At 43.3% G+C, this 19,749-nt stretch overlaps 1 protein-coding gene across 2 annotated transcripts in view; it reads right to left on the reverse strand.

Moving 5' to 3' along the window:
* Positions 1-5,837: 5,837 nt before the first annotated feature.
* The window catches only part of WIPI2 (WD repeat domain, phosphoinositide interacting 2), a 738,254-nt gene continuing 724,342 nt past the window's right edge, over positions 5,838-19,749 (reverse strand). For both annotated transcript variants that reach the window (XM_075319053.1, XM_075319052.1), the window contains one exon: positions 5,838-6,526. In XM_075319053.1, the coding sequence (XP_075175168.1) occupies positions 6,414-6,526 (113 nt within the window). In that variant the 3' untranslated portion in view covers positions 5,838-6,413. The remainder of the gene's footprint in view (positions 6,527-19,749) is intronic.

Genomic DNA, 19,749 nt, shown 5'->3' on the forward strand with positions numbered 1-19,749 from the left:
TGTCCTTTAATCCCCAACCCAGCCTAACCCTCCTGAAATTGGTCGGTAACCCACAAAACACTCCGAACAAAACTCTCCTCCTATTCCTATTAGCGGCAGCCAAACTTGGCGTTCGACAAGTATACCTACTATCCAAAATTGGATGCCCAAAATTGACCAGTTATATCATATTGAAGAGCTGGCAGCTTTAGCTTATCACTCTCAAGAGAAATTTAGACCCATCTGGGCCCCTTGGTTGAAGTTCCGAGAATCCTCCGAGTACTTCGAATTGGTGGCATCTTGACCTGCTCACACTCCGCTCCCCTGAGCTACCTATGATATATTTCTTATCTACATTAATCTCCACTCAAGCCTCTTGTCTGTCACTGTCTTCTTGAAACCATCCTTACCTTTCTTTACACCCCCCATATCCTACTATTGACATGTTTTACATATGTTCATTTCACTATTGATGATTATTCACAAAAGTTTATGGTTGATTTCACATGGACCACAATGGTAAACACACCTAACTGAGGTATTTCCAACAAGGGAAGAAAGATTATCTAGAACTGTGGACTGATCTTTGGATCTAAATCCTTCCCTTCAGGATTCGAGTACCTTATATATTCTCATATATATTCTTTGTTTTATGTCACGTTATGTCAATTTTTTGCTCTGAACAATACTTGGAAGGTGTGCATTGTGTTTCATATGCTATTTTTGCACTATAATAAAAAGAATATTGGAAAGAAAAGAAAATGTCCCAAAGTGACACCATTCTAAAAATTGAACCCTTCAAACTGCTCAGAACTACATCCAAAAAGTTTATTAACCCTTTAGGTGCTTCACAGGAATTAATGCATATATAATTGCACTTTACCTAAAAATGTTGCTTTAGCCCCAATTTATTTACTTTTACCAGGGATAGCTTGACAAAATAGACCCCAAATTTGTTACTCAGCTTCTTCTGAGCACGTGAATACCCCACATATGGTTAGAAACCTATGTTTAGACAAACGTCAGGGTTCAGAAGGCAAGGAGCACCATTTGATGTTTGGAACACAAATTTGGCGTTTAGATTGCCAGCACCATGTCTTGTATCCAGGGCCCCTAAGGTACTTAGAGAATAAAAAAAACCCACGTGAGCTATTTTGGAAAGTAGACTCCTCAAGGATTTTATGCAGGTGTATAGTAAGGTGTATAGTAAGCATTTTGAACCCTCTTGTACTACACAGAATTTGATACATATTAGACAGTCGTATTTTTTTTTTTACAGCATAGCATGCTGCTTTAGCACCAGATTTCTCACTTTTATAAGAGGTAACACCAAAAGGTGGATCACCCAATTTGTTACCACTTCCTTAAAATAGCGGATACCCCACATGTAGTCAAAACGTTCCGTTTGGATACATGGCAGTAGAGATGGGTGAACCTGAGGTTTGGTTTTTGAACCAAACACCAACTAAAAACACAAGGCTTGAGTTTGGAGTTTGAATCCTTTACATTCAAATTTAACTTGCGTGAGCAATGCTGTGCTCAGGTACGCTTGGTGCTCAGCTCTGTGCGAGCCACTTGCAATGTTTGAACGGCTCACACTGGGGGTAACAACAGCGTGCTCGGATGTAGTGTGCCACAAAAAAAAAGTTTGAAAAAGACCGCCCATCCTCCCTTGGAAGTGATCTGCTTATGGCTGGCTGTATGTGGCCGGAGACTAACTGACAATTAGTGTTTCTGAACTTCATCGTGCACGGTTCGGTCACAAGAGGTTCAGTTCATTTGTGGCCTGCGAACCAAACCTCCATAGGTTCACTCATCTCTACACGGCAGGGCTTGAAATGGAAGAAGCAACATTTGTAATGGAAATTTGGCTGGAATAGATTGCAGACAATGTGTCTAATTTTCAGAGTCCCTAATGTACCAAAACATCAGAAACCCCAACAAATGACCCAATTTTGAAAACTAAACCCATCAAGGATTTCATCTTGGGGTGTGTTGATCATTTTGAACCCACTAAAATGTTGTTTTAGCCTCAGATTTGTAATTTTCACAATAGATAAAATGAATCCCGTGAAGTTACAGAAGTTCTCCTGAACACGATAATATGTGGTCAAAAATGTCTGTTTGGACACAAGGCAGGGCCAGAAAGAGTGCAATTTTTTTTTGAGGGGGGGGTACAGATTTTGCTAGAATAGCTTGACATTTGGGGAGCCTTTAGGGTGCCAGAACAGCAGACAGCCCCCCCAGTGACTATTTTCTAACATCTAAGCAGAAATTATTTTTTCTGGAGCATTACAAACATGCCAGTCTAGTGCCCATCTATTGTGCCCAGCTTATGCTCCTGTAAACACACAACCCGTAAATTGTTAAACCCACTAAAATAAGGCCGCACACACGGCCCCATATTGCGGTTTAGGCACAGGGGAAGCTCTGAAGGAGGGGTCATTTGAAAGCACAAATTTCACAGGATTTTATTTAGGGGGTGGTTTCTGTCACTGTTCCAGAGTCTTTGTTCTACCAGTAACATGATCAGATGACCACAGGGTACCATGGCAACAATTGGCATACAGATTACCTTAGCGGGGGGGGGCGATGCAGGCAAAGGGGGTCTTTCAACCTTTTAGATACCGCTGTCGCGATTGACAGCAGTATTTAAGGGGATAATCAGCCCAAATCGGTTCCAAAATCGGTCCGGCCAATACCCTCGGGTGTCCGCTATCAATGGGGTAGCGCTATTCTATTCGTTACCTCCATTTTAAAATGGCAGTAAGAAATGAGTAACCTTAACAACCGCCATATTAAAATGTATTGGTGGTTGTTAAGGGGTTAAATATGGGTATCAAGTCAGCCATCCTCCAATCCTGAGGCACCAGCCCTGTTAAAAGAGAGTCTAAGAGGATGAGACATAGCAGTCTACCAATTACTGAACTCAATTTTCTCAATAACCGTAGATGAATGCCATCTGACCCGGGGGATTTTTCAATGTTTAATTTGCTCAGACTCAGGAGTATTTCTTGTGTTAAATGAGTTATATCCAATGGCAAACTTTGATTTTTGCATTGTTGAATGATCCCTGGAACAGTGATTGAAAAGCTTGCCACTGGCCTTGACTGTTACCGCTAAGAGGTACTTCTCACATAGCGAGATTGCTAGCGAGATGGCTGCTGAGTCACAGGTTTTGTGACATACCAGTGACCTCATCAGCGATCTCGCTGTGTGTGACACTAAGCAGCGACCTGGCACCTGCTGTGATCGCTGGTGGGATCGCTGAAGCGTCGCTTAAGTGTGACGGTACCCTAAGTCAAGATCCTGGAGCAGAGTATGTGTTCACAACTCCTTGTGGCCACATGATCACCAAGACATACCTGTATGTTATACACACGTGGTCAAAATTGTTGGTACCCCTCATTTAATGAAAGAAAAACCCACAATAGTCACAGAAATAACTTGAATCTGAGAAAAGTATTAATAAATTAAAAATCTATGAAAATGAACACATGAAAGTCAGACATTGCTTTTCAACCATGCTTCCACAGAATTTTTGAAAAAAAATAAAACTGATGAAATAGGCCTGGACAAAAATGATGGTACCATTAACTTAATATCTTAATATTTGTCTGCACAAACTTTTGAGGCAATCACTGCAATCAAATGATTCCTTTAACTGTCAATCAGACTTCTGCACCTCTCGACAGGTCTTTTGGCCCACTTCTCAAGAACAAACTGCTCTAGTTGTCTCGTGTTTGAAGGTTGCTTTTTCCAGATGGCATATTCCAGCTCTTTCCAAAGGTGCTCAATAGGATTTAGGTCAGGGCTTATAGAAGGCCACTTCAGAATAGTCCATTGTTTTCTTCTTTGGTGTTTTTAGCTGTGTTTTGGGTCATTATCCTGTTGCAAGACCCATGACCTGCAACTGAGACCAAGCTTTCTGACGCTGGGCAGCATATTTCTCTCTAGAATCCCTTGATAGTCTCGAGATTTCATTGTACCCTGCACAGATTCAAGACATCCGGTGCCAAATGCAGAAAAGCAGCCCCAGAACATAACAGAGCCTCCTCCATGTTTCACAGTAAGGACACAGTGTTCTTTTCTTAATATGCTTCATTTTTCCATCGGTGAACATAGAGCTGATGTGCCTTGCCTTGTTTCACGCTTTGTGGTGTGTCAACATGTAGGTTGGTAAATTCCAGTATGGCTTTTTTATGGGTTTTTTTTCAACAATGGTGTCCTCCTTGGTTGTCTCCCATGAAGTCCACTTTGGCTCAAACAATGGCGAATGGTGCGATATGACACTGATGTTCCTAGAGCTTGAAATTCACCTATAATCTCTTTAGAAATTTTTCTGGGCTCTTTTGTTATTATTCGTATTATCCATCTCTTTGATTTGTCATCAATTTTCTTCCTGCAGCCACGTCCAAATGGATCTTAAATTTCTGAATAATATGTACAACTGTAGTCACAGGAACATCAAGCTGTTTGGAGATGGTCTTATAACCTTTACCTTTAACATGCTTGTTTATAATTTTCTTTCTACTCTCCTAAACAACCCTTTCCTTCCTCTGGTCCAGTTAATCCCTAGAAACTAGTGATGGGCGGAGCTGAACTGTAAAAGTCCAGACCCGCACGGGTTCAAAAGTAACAGAGCCCTGATCCTGGAGTTCTCAGGGAACTCTGGGTAGAAAATAGCCATCTGTTAGTCCTGTATTGACACATAGGTAGACTGCCAAGAACAAGTACATTGCAGTTTTGAATAATAGAGGGGTTGCTTTTCTAGAAACCGCCCCAAGGGCTGTGCTTAAGGCCGCTTTACACGCTGCGATATCGTGACCGATATCATTGGCGTGCGTACCCACCCCCATCGGTTGTGCGACACAGGCTAATCGCTGTCCGTGGCGTACAACATCGCGCGGACCCGTCACACTACTTACCTGCCTAGCGACGTCGCTGTGACCGGCGAACCGCCTCCTTTCTAAGGGGGCGGTTCGTTCAGCGTCACAGCGACGTCACAGCAGCGTCACTGAACCACCGCCCAATAGAAAAGTAGGGGCGGAGATGAGCGGGACGTAACATCCCGCCCACCTCCTTTTTTCCACATTGCCGGCGGGCGCAGGTAAGGTGAGGTTCCTCGTTCCTGCGGTGTCACACATAGCGATGAGTCACACATAGCGATGTGTGCTGCCGCAGGAACGAGGAACTACATCGCTAGCTGCACCAGCAACGATAATTGAGAATAGGGGGGCATGTCACCGATTAGCGATTTTGTGTTCCAGAAATTTTTTTATTAAATTTTAAAGGGGAAATAATACAGGAAATAGAATGAATCATTAGCAGATGCATTAAAGCAAAAAAAATATTTCCATAAAGCAGATTCCTAAGGAAGGAGTGGGTAGGATAAGGAATGGGGTAAGGGGATGGGAAAAACTTTAATAGGGAAGGAGGAGAAGAGGAGGGGAATGGAGGATCAAGGAGTATTCTTAAACTAAGCTGAAAAAGCTTAAAATGTTGATTTCTAATAATGCATTAAACACCAATTAGCGATTTTGAACCTTTTTGCGATGATTCAAAATCGCTCATAGGTGTCACACGCAACGACATCGCTAACGCGGCCGGATGTGCGTCACAAATTCCGTGACTCCAACGAGATCGTTTGAGCGATGTCGTAGCGTGTAAAGCGGCCTTTAGTATTGCAGCTCAGCCTACTTGTTAACATATCGTGTTACAACACACAGCTACTTTCTATCTGAAACAGCACAATACCAGACCAAAAGTTTGAATCTAGTATTACCACCACTCAAGCTCAGTTGAAGTGGATGTGGCTGAGCCACATCATCACAAAGAACATGTGGACAGATGTGATATTGTTTTTAGAAGAAAGCCATTTATTTATATTCTTGTACACCCTCTTTAAATATGTATTTGCTTTATTAGTGGTTAGTGAACACAAATGTCAAAGCTTTAAAACATGCTAAATTAACTTTACTACCCAACTTAAGTATATATGTTGCAGTACCAAAAACAGGAGCCAGGAGAAGTATGTTATCATACAATCCCAAGCTTATTAATAATCTGCTTTTCACTTTAGGCAACCCTCACCCCCCACAAACAATTATAATTTATACACAAATTAATTAAAGAGGCAAAAAGTAAAAAAAATTATTTGTTTTTTCTAGATTTGATTGGCACAAAGCAACATGCTAAGCAACAAATCATATCTTATTTTGGCAACCAAAAAAGCTAAAAATTGCAAGGAATATGAAGTGAAAATATCAGAATTGCCCTCACTGTTAAAAATAACACACTTGTACTTTGCTGAGATTTAAGTGTTTTCAAATCTTCCCTGATTCTTATATTAGTCCATAGAAGCAAACACAAGAGATCCCAAAATATTTTCTTGTAGTTTTGAATCTATGTTGAGGAATAGCTGGATAAGTCATTCATTCTGTTCTCAACACCATTGGTGGGTTTTCACTGTCTTCATCTAGTTGGAGAGCATGCATTTCATCTTCTAAGCTGCTCCCACCGACAGCTCCAAGCTCATCAGAAAAGGCTGCGAAAATATAAAAACATGATATATAAGTGTTTATTTTTAAATGCATGTGTATTTTATCAGTTATTTACAAGAACACAATACTCAGAACCAGCTACGTACAGTTAAAGGAATCCGTCACCAAGTTTTTGCTGCCTAAGAGCCTGCCTAGAAACTAGTGATGGGCGGAGCTGAACTGTAAAAGTCCAGATCCGCGCGGATTCAAAAGTAACAGAGTTCTGATCCCGGAGTTCTCAGGGAACTCTGGGTAATGATCCTGATCCGACAACTCAGATAATTAAAAAAGAAAAAAAGAATAAAGCAAACGCATTATACCAGTCTCTGCGTGGCTGTAACACTGCAACCATTCCAATCATTACCATCATGCATATGCACTGCTTCCCCGAACCCCAGCTGCCCCGGCATCTGTGATTGGTTGCAGTCAGACAGCGCCCTCACCTTGTGTGGCAGCGTGTCTGACTTGCAATCACAGATGCTGTGTGCGTGTCTATATTAGTGTAAGAATAGATAAATTGGGGTAGGGTCCCCCCATATTATGATACATAACACAGATAAAGCATACAGCTACAGGCTGCAGCCCCAAGCGGTGTGCGTTATCTTGGCTGTCTATCAAAATAAGAGGAACCCCATATGTTGTTTTTTTTAAATATTTAATTAAATAATTTTAAAAAATGGCACGCGGTCCCATCATTTTGATACCCAGCCATGATAAAGCCAAAAGCTGGGGGCTGGTATTCTCAAGCTGGATAGGCCTATGGGTACTGGCACCCCCAGCCTAAACATAGCAGCCTGTATCCGCCCAGGATTGTTGCATCCATTACATATGACAATCCTGGAACTCTACCCAACTCATCAAGATTGCCCTGCTGCGGTGGCAATCGGGGTAATAAGGGATTAATGACTGTTCACAGCTGCCAGTAAGCCCTATATTAGTAATGGGAGGCGTCTAGGAGACCACCATTACTAATCTGTAAGTGAATAGGAATAAACACAAACACTGGAAAAATTCTTTATTTGAAATAAAATACAAAAAACCCTACCCTCTTGCACCAATTTATTACCCCCAGAACACCTCTGCAGGTCCGACGTAATCCACACGAGGTCTGATCATGATTCCAGCTTTGCTACATACTGAAGGCACAGTGCGTGGACAAAGAACATGTCCGCACACTGTGGACTTCAGGCAAAAACTGAGCTGCAGCGAAGACATTACTCAGGTTATTTGCGGTCACACACGGAAGTTCCCACGGTCCTCTACCTGTGACCACAGGTAACCTGACCTCAGGTGACCTCATTAAACTTTGTGACCTCACCTCAAGTCACTGAGTTCACAGAACTGCATATCTTAGCAAAAAAATTGTAGGCTTTTTTGCCAAAAGATGCAATTTGGTGCTATAATTTAGACACCATATTCCTGTACCAAATTTTGCATTTTCTGGCAAGAAACAAAAGCATCAAAACATGATGTGGTTTTGATGCAATTTTTTGCCAGGAGATGCCGATTTGGTGAATGAATATGGTGTATAAATTTCACTAGTAAATCTGCATCTTTTGGCAAAAAAATACACAAAAACGGTTTCCACACCGTTTCACTGTGGTTTTATGCCAGGAGGTGCATATTTGGTGCTGAAATGTCTTAACCAGATTTCTGCACCAAATTAGCATCTCCTGGCAGAAAACCACACCAAAACGGTTTTTGTCGGGTTTTTGCCAAGACATGCAGATTTGATGCTGAAATTTATACACCATTTTCCTGCACAAATCTGCATCTCCTGGCAAAAAATCACGTCACTATCTCATCAAAACCCATCGTGTTTTTATTAGGGATGATCGAATACCACAAATATCCGATTTCGCAAATATTCACCAAATAGGTCGCCGACATGCGAATATTCGATGTGCAATGTAGGTCTATGGGAAGCCCGAATAATTGGTATTCGAGTTTCCCATAGACTTACATTGCGCATCAAATATTCGCGAATAGTCGAATAGCAGTGACCGATTCGGCGAATATTCGCAAAGTCTGATATTTGTGGAATTTGATCATCCCTAGTTTTGATGCTTTTTTTTTGCCACAATATGCAAATTTGGTGCAGGAATATAGTGAATAAATTATAGCACCAAATCTGCATCTCTTGGCAAAAAAACACTTTTCTAGCAAGATCTGCAGGTTTGTTAATTTAGTGACCTCACCTGGAACTGTCATGGGACCTTTTCTGGATTATGTCGGACTTGCAGGGGTGTTTTTGTGGTTAATAAATCAGTGAAAATGAGTGTTTTTTTGTATTTTATTTCAAATAAAGGATTTTTTCATTTTTGTGTTTATTTTTTTCACTTAAAGGTTAATAATGGGGGGGTTTCATAGACGCCTCCTATTACTAATCTAGAGCATAGTGGCAGCTGTGAGCTGTCATTAACCTCTTACATCCCCAGTCAAGATGAGCCAAGTAAAGGGTCAAAATTGTCGCATCTAATGGATGCAACAAAGCTGGGCAGCTGCAAGCTGCTATTTTTAGGATGGAGGAACATGGACCTCCACAGCTTGAGAATACCAGCCCCCAGCTGTTGGCTTTATCATGGGTGGGTATCAAAATTGAGGGGGACCACACACCATTTTTTTTAAAATGATTTATTTAACACATGGAGTCCCTCCGATTTTGATACACAGCCACACGCTTTATCTGTGCTGGGTATCATAATACGGAGGGACCCTATGCAAATTTTTTATTTATTTTTACACCAATCTAGACACGCACACACAGTGTCTGTGATTGCAAGCAGTCAGACAAGTTGTCACACAGGCTGGGGGCGCGGTCTGACTGCAGCCAATCACAGACGTCAGGACTACTTGAGTGGCCTTGGAGGTAGCATTAGAGCCACGCGAGAGACTGGTAAGGATAACACGCTTGCTCCAATCATGCAGCTGGATTTGAATCCCCTATTATTTTGATCGCTGGACCATATATGACAAGCTTTCACCCCCAATTTACCTTTTGTGCCTCTTCTATCTTCTCATAGACTGTAAATTTACGAGCAGGGCCCTTACTCCTCTTGATATCTGTGTTGAATTTTGTTATTCTGTAATGTCTCATATTGTCTCTACATGTCCCCTCTGAATTGTAAAGCGCTGTGGAATATGTTGGCGCTATATGAATAAAAATTATTATTTAGATCCATGTAAGGCCTGGTTCCCTCAAGATCTATGTAGCACACTCCTCAGATTCTGAAGTGAGTCATAAATCCTCCTGACAGATTTAGTCCTGTATGGACAGAATTAAACACTGTAATGAATTTGAAGGGCCTGGGAATACAAATTCATTACAATGTTTGATTTCATTAAAAGTTATCAGAAATACAAGATTATAATTTTGTTTCTCCCACTGTAAGCAATCAATCAGTAAAATAAGTGATACATCACTAGTATCATCATGCTGCTCTCAGGTAGGCTAACAACAAACAGTGTGACAGATTCTCTTTAACTTCTTAAGGACAAAGCCAATTTTGACCTTAATGACCAGGCCAATTTTTAGAAATCTCTCTGCTGTCACTTTATGAATTAATAATACTGGAACGCTTCAACAGATCCTGTTGATTTTGAGATAGGAATTTTCGTGACATATACTTCAAGATAGCGGTAAACTTTGGATGATATTTTTTACTTTTATTTGTGAAAAAAATGTAAATTTTATGAAAATTTTGAAATGTTCCCAATTTTCAAACTTTGAATTTTTATGCCCTTAAACCCAAGAGTTAAGAAACACAAAATAGTTAATAAATAACATTTCCCACATGTCTACTTTACAGCAGCGCAATTTTTGAAATACCATTTTTGGGAGTTAGGAAGTTAGAAGGGTTCAAAGTTAATTAGCAATTTCTTATTTTTCCAACAAAATTTACAAAACCATTTTTTAGGGACCACATCATATTTGAAGTGATTTTGAGAGGCCTAGGTGACAGAAAATTAACAAAAGTGACATCATTCAAAAATTGCACCTCTCAAAGTACTCAAAACCAAATCAAGTTGTTTTATTAACCCTTCAGGTGCTTCACACGTACTAAAGCAATGTGGAATGAAAACAAAAATTAACATTTTACCTAAAAATGTTGCTCTTGCCCCAATTTATTCACTTTTAAAAGAAATAACACAACAAAATTAACCCCAAAATGTGTCACCCAGTTTCTTCTGAGCGTGCTGATACTCCACATGTGCTCAGAAATCTCTGTTTGGACAAATTGGAGCGCTAGGAACGGAAGGAGCAATATTTGAATTTTGGAACAAATTTGGCTGAAATTGATTGCAGGCACCATGTCGCATTTACAGGTCCGCTAAGGTACTTAAACAGCAGAATCCCCCGCCCCAGGGTCACCACTTTGCTATTTCAGGACCGCATAGTAACAAAATTTTGTGGCCCCATTGAGACTCTGCCCAGGCTCTACCACAGCTCCACCTTCACCCCTCAAACCTTCTACAGCCTCACCGCCACTCTTGGAAACACGTGTTTGTATACACTATACATATATACACTATGTATACATACACACAATCAAAAGCGTTAGCACCCATGAAGATGTTCCAGAAAATGAAGTATTTCCCTCAAAAAATTAATAATACACCACTACACTGCCCCTCTCCATAATACACCCTCTACACTGCCCCTCACCATAATATCTCTCCCACACTGCCCCATGCATAATATCCCTTACTGCCCCTCTGTATTATATACCCCCACACAATGCCCCTGTGTAGTTTCCCCACACACTGCCCCTCTGTATACTATCTCTCCTACACACACTGCTCCTCTGTATTACATCCCCCCACACACTGCTCCTCTGTATAATATCCCCCCCCCACACACTACTCCTCTCTATTAGGGATGGGCGAACCCAAACTGTAAAGTTCGGAGTCCGTACCGAACAAATGGTGTTGGTGCACACGACCCTAAACATGAACTGTCTGGGATGTTCGTGTTACAGTTTGTGTAACAGTTCAGGTCAAGGGGCTGTTAAAAAAAAACCATTAAGATCATACTTACAGGTCCCGCAGATTCTGTCTCCCAGCGCTTCTGCTTCCGCGTCAGTTCGATCATTGCTGTTCCCCCCGGTAAGCACCTCTGGCTAAAAGGGCATGCTGTGACCGTGACGTCATACCCATGTGAACAGTCACATGTGAATGTTGTATTACCTCATTGGCTACAGACTGGTCATGCTAGTATGACGTCATCAAAGGTCTTGGTGCGCAGTGATGTGAGTGTCATCGGGTCAGCTGCATGTATTTCCATGCAGCTGAGGTGCTCCTGCCCTGAGAGTGGGGTGATGCAATGGAGACGCAAGTGCAATCATCCCCTCACTGTCAGGCTCTGCTTCTTCGCTCTGTCCAGAGCGATGTAGCAGACCTGACATGGCTCTCTGTGCTTCTCACTATGAATAGACACTGTCTGTGCACAGTGATGAAGCAGAGTTGACTTTGCGCTTTGCTTCTCACTGTGTATAGACCGTGTCTGTGCACAGTGATTAAGCAGAGTTGACTTTGCTCTTTGCTTCTCACTGTGTATAGACTGTTTGTACAGAGTGATGAAGAAGAGTTGACATTGTGCTTTGCTTCTCACTGTGTATAGACACTGTCTGTGCACAGTGATGAAGCAAAGTTGACTTTGCTCTTTTCGTCTCACTATGTATAGACTGTGTCTGTATACAGTGATGAAGCAGAGTTGCTATTCCAGTGGATTATGTTGGACTAAGGATTTTTTTTATAATAAATATGGAGTCTCTAAATTTTTTTTGTTTTATTTCTAATAAAAAAATTCTACATGTTTTTTTTTTAACGGTTTACTAGAAATTCATGGTGGCCATGTCTAATTTGACATGACACCATGAATTTTGGGCTTAGTACCATCTGACAATACAAAGCAGGTATTAACCCCTTTATTACCCACCGAGCCACCGCCATCACGGCCACTGGATGAGTCGGGTAAAGCGCCTGGAAATAGCACTAAGAAACAATGCTCCATTTCCACGGGCTGTGAGAATGCCAGTCCCCAGCTGCCTGGCTTTACCTGACTGGCAATCAAAATACGGCGGGAGTCCACACATTTGGTTTTTTAATTATTTTTTTAAATAAAAAAAAAAATAATGGGCTTCCCTTTATTTTGATTGCCAATCAAGGTAAAGCCAGGCAGATGGGGATAGAAGCCCGTAGCCGTCCGCTTTATCTGTGCTGAGAGTCAAAAATACCGCGAAGCGCTACATCACTTTTTAAAGATTGATTTATTTTTACAGTACTGTGATGTCAGGCAATCAAAATAAAGGGAAGCCTATTTTTTTTTAGTTATTTAAATAAATAATTAAAAAAATATATGCGTGGGCTCCCGTTGCATTTTCTATTGCTAGCTAAGAGTAATCCAAGCAGCTACTGGCTGCTAATCCCCACTGCTTGGTGTTACCTTCACTGGCAATGGAAAATCCAGGGAAGCCTTTTTTTTTTTCTTTTTTGTTAAGTTTTTTGCAAAAATTAAAAAGAAAAAGGACGTGGGCTTCGCCATATTTTTGTATGCTAGCCAGTTACAGCAGGCATACACGGGCTGCCCCCAATGCCAGTTTCCTATTTGTACCCAGCTTGGAACCAAAAATATAGGCAAGCCCTTTTTTTAAATTATTTCATGAATTTCATAAAATAATAAAAAAAAAACAAAACAAAAAAAAACACGACATGGGCTTTGCCCAATTTTTTGTGTCCAGCCAGGTACAACTAGGCAGCTGGGGATCGGAATCCGCAGCGAAGGTTGGCTGAAGATTTCTGCCCCCCCCCGCTGTGAATTGCAGTCCACAGACGCCCCAGCAAAATGGCGCTTTCATAGAAGTGCCATCTTCTGGCGCTGTATCCAACTATGCCAGAGGCCCTGGTGCCGGGTGGCACACTGGATAATAAGGGGTTAATACCAGCTTTGTTTTACTTATTGTCAGGCAAGTTTGACCTGGCCATTAAGAATCTCCTTTAAAGGGTTAAAAAAAAGACACCACACAGAGAAAAAATACTTTATTAGAAATAAATACACAGACACACTTAGATAATCCATCTTTATTACTCTCTCTCAGCCTTCCACGATCCTGGTCTTCTGTCTTCTTTCTCCTTCAACCCATGCAGCTCTGCTATATCAGACCGCATGGGATGGGAGGAAGAACACTTCTGGTCCCCGTGCAGTCTAATCTCTCAATGAGTGAGCAGAAGCTGCGGGTTGGTAAGAGGTGACGTCACAGCTGCCACCGTTGCCATAGTAATCTGACGGGCGGGTTACTATAGCAATGGTGATCTCCGATCACCTGATTCCCGGTGCCGCTATTCATCACCGGCAGTGGCAGCTAATCCCTGCATGTGGGCTGACTCTGTAAAGAGCGCCGTCATGCAGGGACGGGGAGCCGACCATGTGCCCAAGCATCTCGCCGGTATACGGCACTCGCTGAGTATACAGAGTACTGAGATGCTTGGGCGAGCACTGCGTACCGGTATGCTTGGGCGAGCACTGCGTACCGGTAAAATGCACTGACAGGACCTAGCATGACATCATAGCCATGTGACCAGCCTGTAGCCAATGAGATAATACAACATTCACACGTGACTGGTCACATGCTATGACGTCACGGAAGGTCCTTTGGTTTCCGGGCGGCACAGCGATGATCGGACTTGGAAGGAGAAGCGGCAGGACCTGTAAGTATAATGATAATCTTTTTTATTAACTGTATTCTTTATTTTACAAGATCTCCTTATGTCATTACATGAAGTGCAGATCCATATTATTCACTCTCGACGCGTTTCGTAACCACCTTTACTCATCAGGGGAGTTTTGGTGCTAATGTTCGCTGTATTTATCCAACATTATAGATTCTGCCTATAAACAAAGACCATAATAAGGGAAAAAATCCCACTCAGTCTAACCCATATTAATACATACAAACGTTACCAAAGTGGTAAAGTCACAGTACTCACCACTACCATGTTCAGATATATTCTGTGCCACGCTTGTGGCTATGGGCGCCGCCATTAAAGAGGCACCACGCATGCCCACTAAGTTCTGTTTCTGGGGGAGGAGTTCTATATCGGATCTCACGTCTCGGTCCTGTGATTCAGACCCTCTGTATACTACCCCCCCACACAAGCTGCCCATCTTTATATATCCTTCCACACACACTACCTCTCTGTATATCGCCCCACACTCACTACCATTCAGTATACTATCCCCATCCCCACACTCTCTCACACACACACACACACACACACACAGCTAATCTGTATAATATCCTCTGGGTAGATATATCCCCCTCCTTGTACTGTATATATGTTCCCCTCCTGGGCCCATCCTGGTATGTATGTCCCCATCCTGGTTTATTTGTCCCCTTCCTAGCATATATGTACTCTTCCTGGTTTATATGTCCCTATCCTGGGCCTGTCCTGGTATATATGTCCATATCCTGGTATATATGTCCCATCCTAGGTCCCTCCTGGTATGTATATCCCCCTCCTAGGCACATTCTGGTATATATGTCCCCATCCTGGTTTCTGTCCCCTTCCTGGTATATATGTAATCCTCTTGGGCTCTTTCTGGTATATTTTGTATGCCGCAAAAAGAAAAAAAAATAAATTACTCACCCTCTCCGGCTCCCACGTCACACAGTGTCCTCTCTGAGCCAGAATGCATTTCAGCTGGATGTGTGTCCTCCGACACACATCCAGCTGAAGAAAGGCAGGGGCTGGGGTCAACGGGCCCCCATCACCTCTGGCGATCATCTCGCTCCGGTCTACCGCTCACTGAGCACTTTCATCTTTACGTCGGCTGCTGCGTCCTCGCCAACTTCGCAACTCTGTTACTGCAGCAGAGTGATGAAAGTGCAGACTCAGAGTGATGACCTCATAACGCTGCTGCATGCTGGGCAGCAGAATGACGCATCAGCACCTTGCCCCACTGACCTTGCCAGCAGCACATGGCTAATTTGCATGCAATGCAAATTAGCTAGTGTAGTGGCTGAAGCGACACTACCGCCCCTCTGCTGCAGCTGTGATTGGGGCCCGGTCAGGGGTTGGCTGGCAAATTTTAGCCTGGGGAGCAAGCACATGTCAGTGGGTGCCCATCTTTAACCTGCTTACCTCAGGCTGCTGCATAAACAGCAGAGATAGCAAGGCTTTAAAAGGTGGTTGATGCAGTTCTCATATTGGGATCATAAACACATTTGCAATACCATATTAACATTATAGTATAACTAGTTGTCAGTGTCAGACACAGAAAATCATCAATTCAAATACAAATCTAGTAGTTCACAACACTATAGTCAACATTAAGCAGAGTTAATACATCCCACTCTTTATAAAGAAATACCTGCATCAAAGAGCCAACACTTAATACATATATACAAATATAGAACCAAGTGTACTACATAGAAAAGGGAATAGAACTGATCTTACTACAGAGATACAGGATCAGAACTGAGCTTACTACAGTGATATGGGAGCAGAACTAGATATGGGAGCAGAACTGAGCTTTCTACAGATATATGAGAACAGAACCAAGCTGAAGTGTGCCATGAGGAATTTATCCCAATGCCCCTCACAGTAGAAGGCTTCATTCCCGTGTCCTTGTTTCTAGTACATATTGTATTTGGGGGGGGGGTTTGTCACATGCTACACGTACGCATTTTAACCTATGATGCTGCCCACAAGTCCATGTTTTTCTGGCAGAATGAATGGTAAAGACTTATACATGTCCATGGATCCATGAAAAACACAAACAGCACATGGAAGGCAGCAGTGTGCAGTCTGTGTGTTGCACAAGTTTAACATTGCAAAGTGTGACGACATGGACACTCAGTGCCTAGCATGGGTTAACTTTCTTAAAATTCAGCCAGACATGAAGACACTTTGTTTATAGATAGGGGATAATCCCTGATTGTTCTACAAGACTCTTGCTACATTCTACCAATCTAGGACCTGCGGATCCGATTGGCAAGCCATAACTGAACCTGGATTATAATACTACATGGACTTCAGCATTGAATGCAAGGATTCAGCTGAGATATCAAGGTCTTTCTAAGGAAGGAATCCAGCTTGGGACAATCCAGTCATCTGACTACAGACTTTGCAGACCTCAGCCAGCTTCCTAAATCTGGCATTATTCCATTCTCGGTGGGTGTCCGCCGAAAGCGGGGTGCTGTTGGATTGGAGTAAATAGCCCTGGAAGCTCTGAGGCATGGACATTCTAATCCCTGGTGAGCCAGCGGAAGGGTGAGACTCTGTTGTCTGTTACATTTGTGTGTTTTGCTGGTTATGTGTTATGTGCCGTTAATTGTTTGGGGATCCAATAAAGTCTTAATATTGTGATTCCCTCACCCTGTGTTGTCTGAGTAGTGTTCCACCCACGGTTAAGGAGGTTGGGCGTTCAGTTGGGATGAGCCCTGGGTCATGCTGTCTTTCTAAAGGCGGCCGGGCCAGCGGACAAGAGCACCCATTGACCCCCGTGTCTCCACAATTGGTGGCAGCAGTGGGATACTACTCAGCCTGGGTTATCCAAGGGAGCTGCAGAGAACTGGTGTTCGCGGACACCTTGCAGGGCTCAACAAACAGGGAGGCACATAAGCATACCCAGCAGGCCATAGGGAAGGCATTCATGTTTCGGACGCTGCCATGTTCAACCCCACCAGCTCAGCCATGGGACAAGGACCAGAGAGGAGTTACGACCGCAGCAGTAAATGGATGCTACAGGATCTGTGCCAGATGCGAAAGATTGACTACATGAACGCTGACACTCGGTCGGACTTGAAGCGGAAATTAGTCCGTTGGGATGCCCAGAATGATGCAGAGGACGATAAGGATCCCGCCGATATTGACCCAGAGGATTTAAACTATGTGCAACATCATGGACCTAGTGACAATTGGGAATCAACTTGCTCCCAAATGGCCAGAGCCACAGAGTTGTTGGCTGCATTGGGTCCAAAATCCTCAAGAGAAGAGAGAGCTTGTGTTCTGGAATTTGTTTATGGGGTTCCAGCTGCCGTACTGCTAACACCAGCCGCTCGAGAAGGATGGCCCCGCTACCCAGCAGAAGCTGCACAAAAACAAAGGTCTACAAACAGGGCCTGTGACTTTCCCAATCTACGGCGCTGTTATACATGTGGGCGCCTTGGACATATAGATAAAGATTGTCTCCAAAACCGAGGCCCCATGCTTGGAGCCCATCTGCCAGCTCAGCCGGTCAAGGTCTGTGACATACAGAGCCAGGTACTACGAGACACTGGTTCCTCCATAAACCTGGTAAGCCCAGTTATTGTTTCCCAAGAAGACCATTTACCAGATTCCCAATTATCCATCTCCCTGGCTGAGGGCCAGCGCTCGGACATCCCTCTGGCATGTGTGCAGTTGTACCTAAGGACCGGCCAGGGAGAGGTCGAGGTGGAGCTTATGGACAGCGTCCCCACACCAGTTATTTTGGGAAATGACCAGGGAGAGGTTGATGTGAGACTTGTGGACAGCCTCCCCACACCTGGTATTTTGGGGACTAACCAGGAAGCGATCGATGTGGGACTTGTGAACAGCCTCCCCATACCTGTCATTGTGGAGACTGACCAGAGAAAGGCTGATGTGGAGCTTATGAACAGCATCCCCACACCTGTTATTTTGGGGTCTGACCAGGAAGAGATCCATATGGAGGATATGGAGAGCCTCCCCACACCTGTTATTTTGGGGACTAACCAGGAGGAAATTGAAGTGGGGTTCATGAATGGCCCCACCAAGCCTGTTATTTCGATACCACCTAGAGGGAAGTGGAAGTAAGGCTTGTGGATTACCTGCTCACACTAGTTATTTTGGAGTATGACCTAGGACAAGGACTATCCAGCCAGTTTGTAGCAGCCATCACCCACTTCCAAGCCAAGCAGGACCATGATGTGGATCTTTCTAACATCTTTTACAAGGATTATTCACATTCCCAGTTTCCATCATCCACCTCTGAGCCTACAACCATGAGTAAGCCTAACCAGACTGTGGCTATTGACTGGGGGAAGATTGATAGTAAGAAATGTATGCAAGCCCAACTCATGGACCCCACCTTAGTTCTTGTCCGCAATATGGCTGCTCAACCTGGGGGAGGTAATCTGGGGGAGGTGTATAGATGTGAGCCTCTGTTGCTGACCTCACCATTAAAAAGGACAATGCCGTCAAGAGGAGAAGGATGATCGGAAGCCTATCATGTCTGGCTAATATTAAGAAGGGGGAGGAATGTGACGACATGGACACTCAGTGCCTAGTATGGGTTAACTTTCTTAAAATTCAGCCAGACATCAAGACAATTTATTTATAGATGGGGGATAATCCTTCATTGTTCTACAAGACTATCGCTACACACTACCAATCTAGGACCTGCGGATCCGATTGGCAAGCCATAACTGACCGTGGATTATAACACTATATGGACTTCAGTATTGAATGCAAGGATTTGGCTGAGATATCAAGGTCTACCTAAGGAAGGAATCCAGCTTGGGACAATCCAGTCATCTGACTACAGACTTTGCAGACCTCAGCCAGCTTCCTAAATCTGGCATTATTCCATTCTCGGTGGGTGCCTGCCGAAAGTGGGGTGCTGCTGGATTGGAGTAAGTAGCCCTGGAAGCTCTGAGGCATGGACATTCTAATACCTGGTGAACCAGTGGAAGGGTGAGACTCTGTTGTTACATTTGTGTGTTTTTCTGGTTATGTGCAGTTAATTGTTTGGGGATCCAATAAAGCCTTAATATTGTGATTCCCTCACCCTGTGTTGTATGAGTAGTGTTCCGCCCACGGTTAAGGAGGTCGGGCGTTCAGTTGGGATGAGCCCTGGGTCATGCTGTCTTTCTAAAGGCAGCCGGGCCAGTGGACGAGAGCACCCACTGACCCCCGTGTCTCCACACAAAGTATAGGAGAAGCTTTGTAATTTCATTTTCTATATGCATACAGGGAAAAAACATGGATGGCAAACTGATGAGACAGTTTTAATAATGTACACACAAATGGGCGATAAAGATAAACACACATAGTCCAAACGGAGAGTACCACATATATGTGTTTGTATACAGATGTGTGAAGGGGGCCCAACACCCCCCAGCACCCCAATGTATACAGTGCTACGCAAAGTACACATAATAATATGTCCCTAGCACTTAACAATAGAGTGTGTAGCACCTCTCCCAACAGGGTATAAAGTGTAGCA

Source organism: Anomaloglossus baeobatrachus, chromosome 7 (genome assembly GCF_048569485.1).
Source record: "Anomaloglossus baeobatrachus isolate aAnoBae1 chromosome 7, aAnoBae1.hap1, whole genome shotgun sequence".
Lineage (NCBI taxonomy): Eukaryota > Metazoa > Chordata > Amphibia > Anura > Aromobatidae > Anomaloglossus > Anomaloglossus baeobatrachus.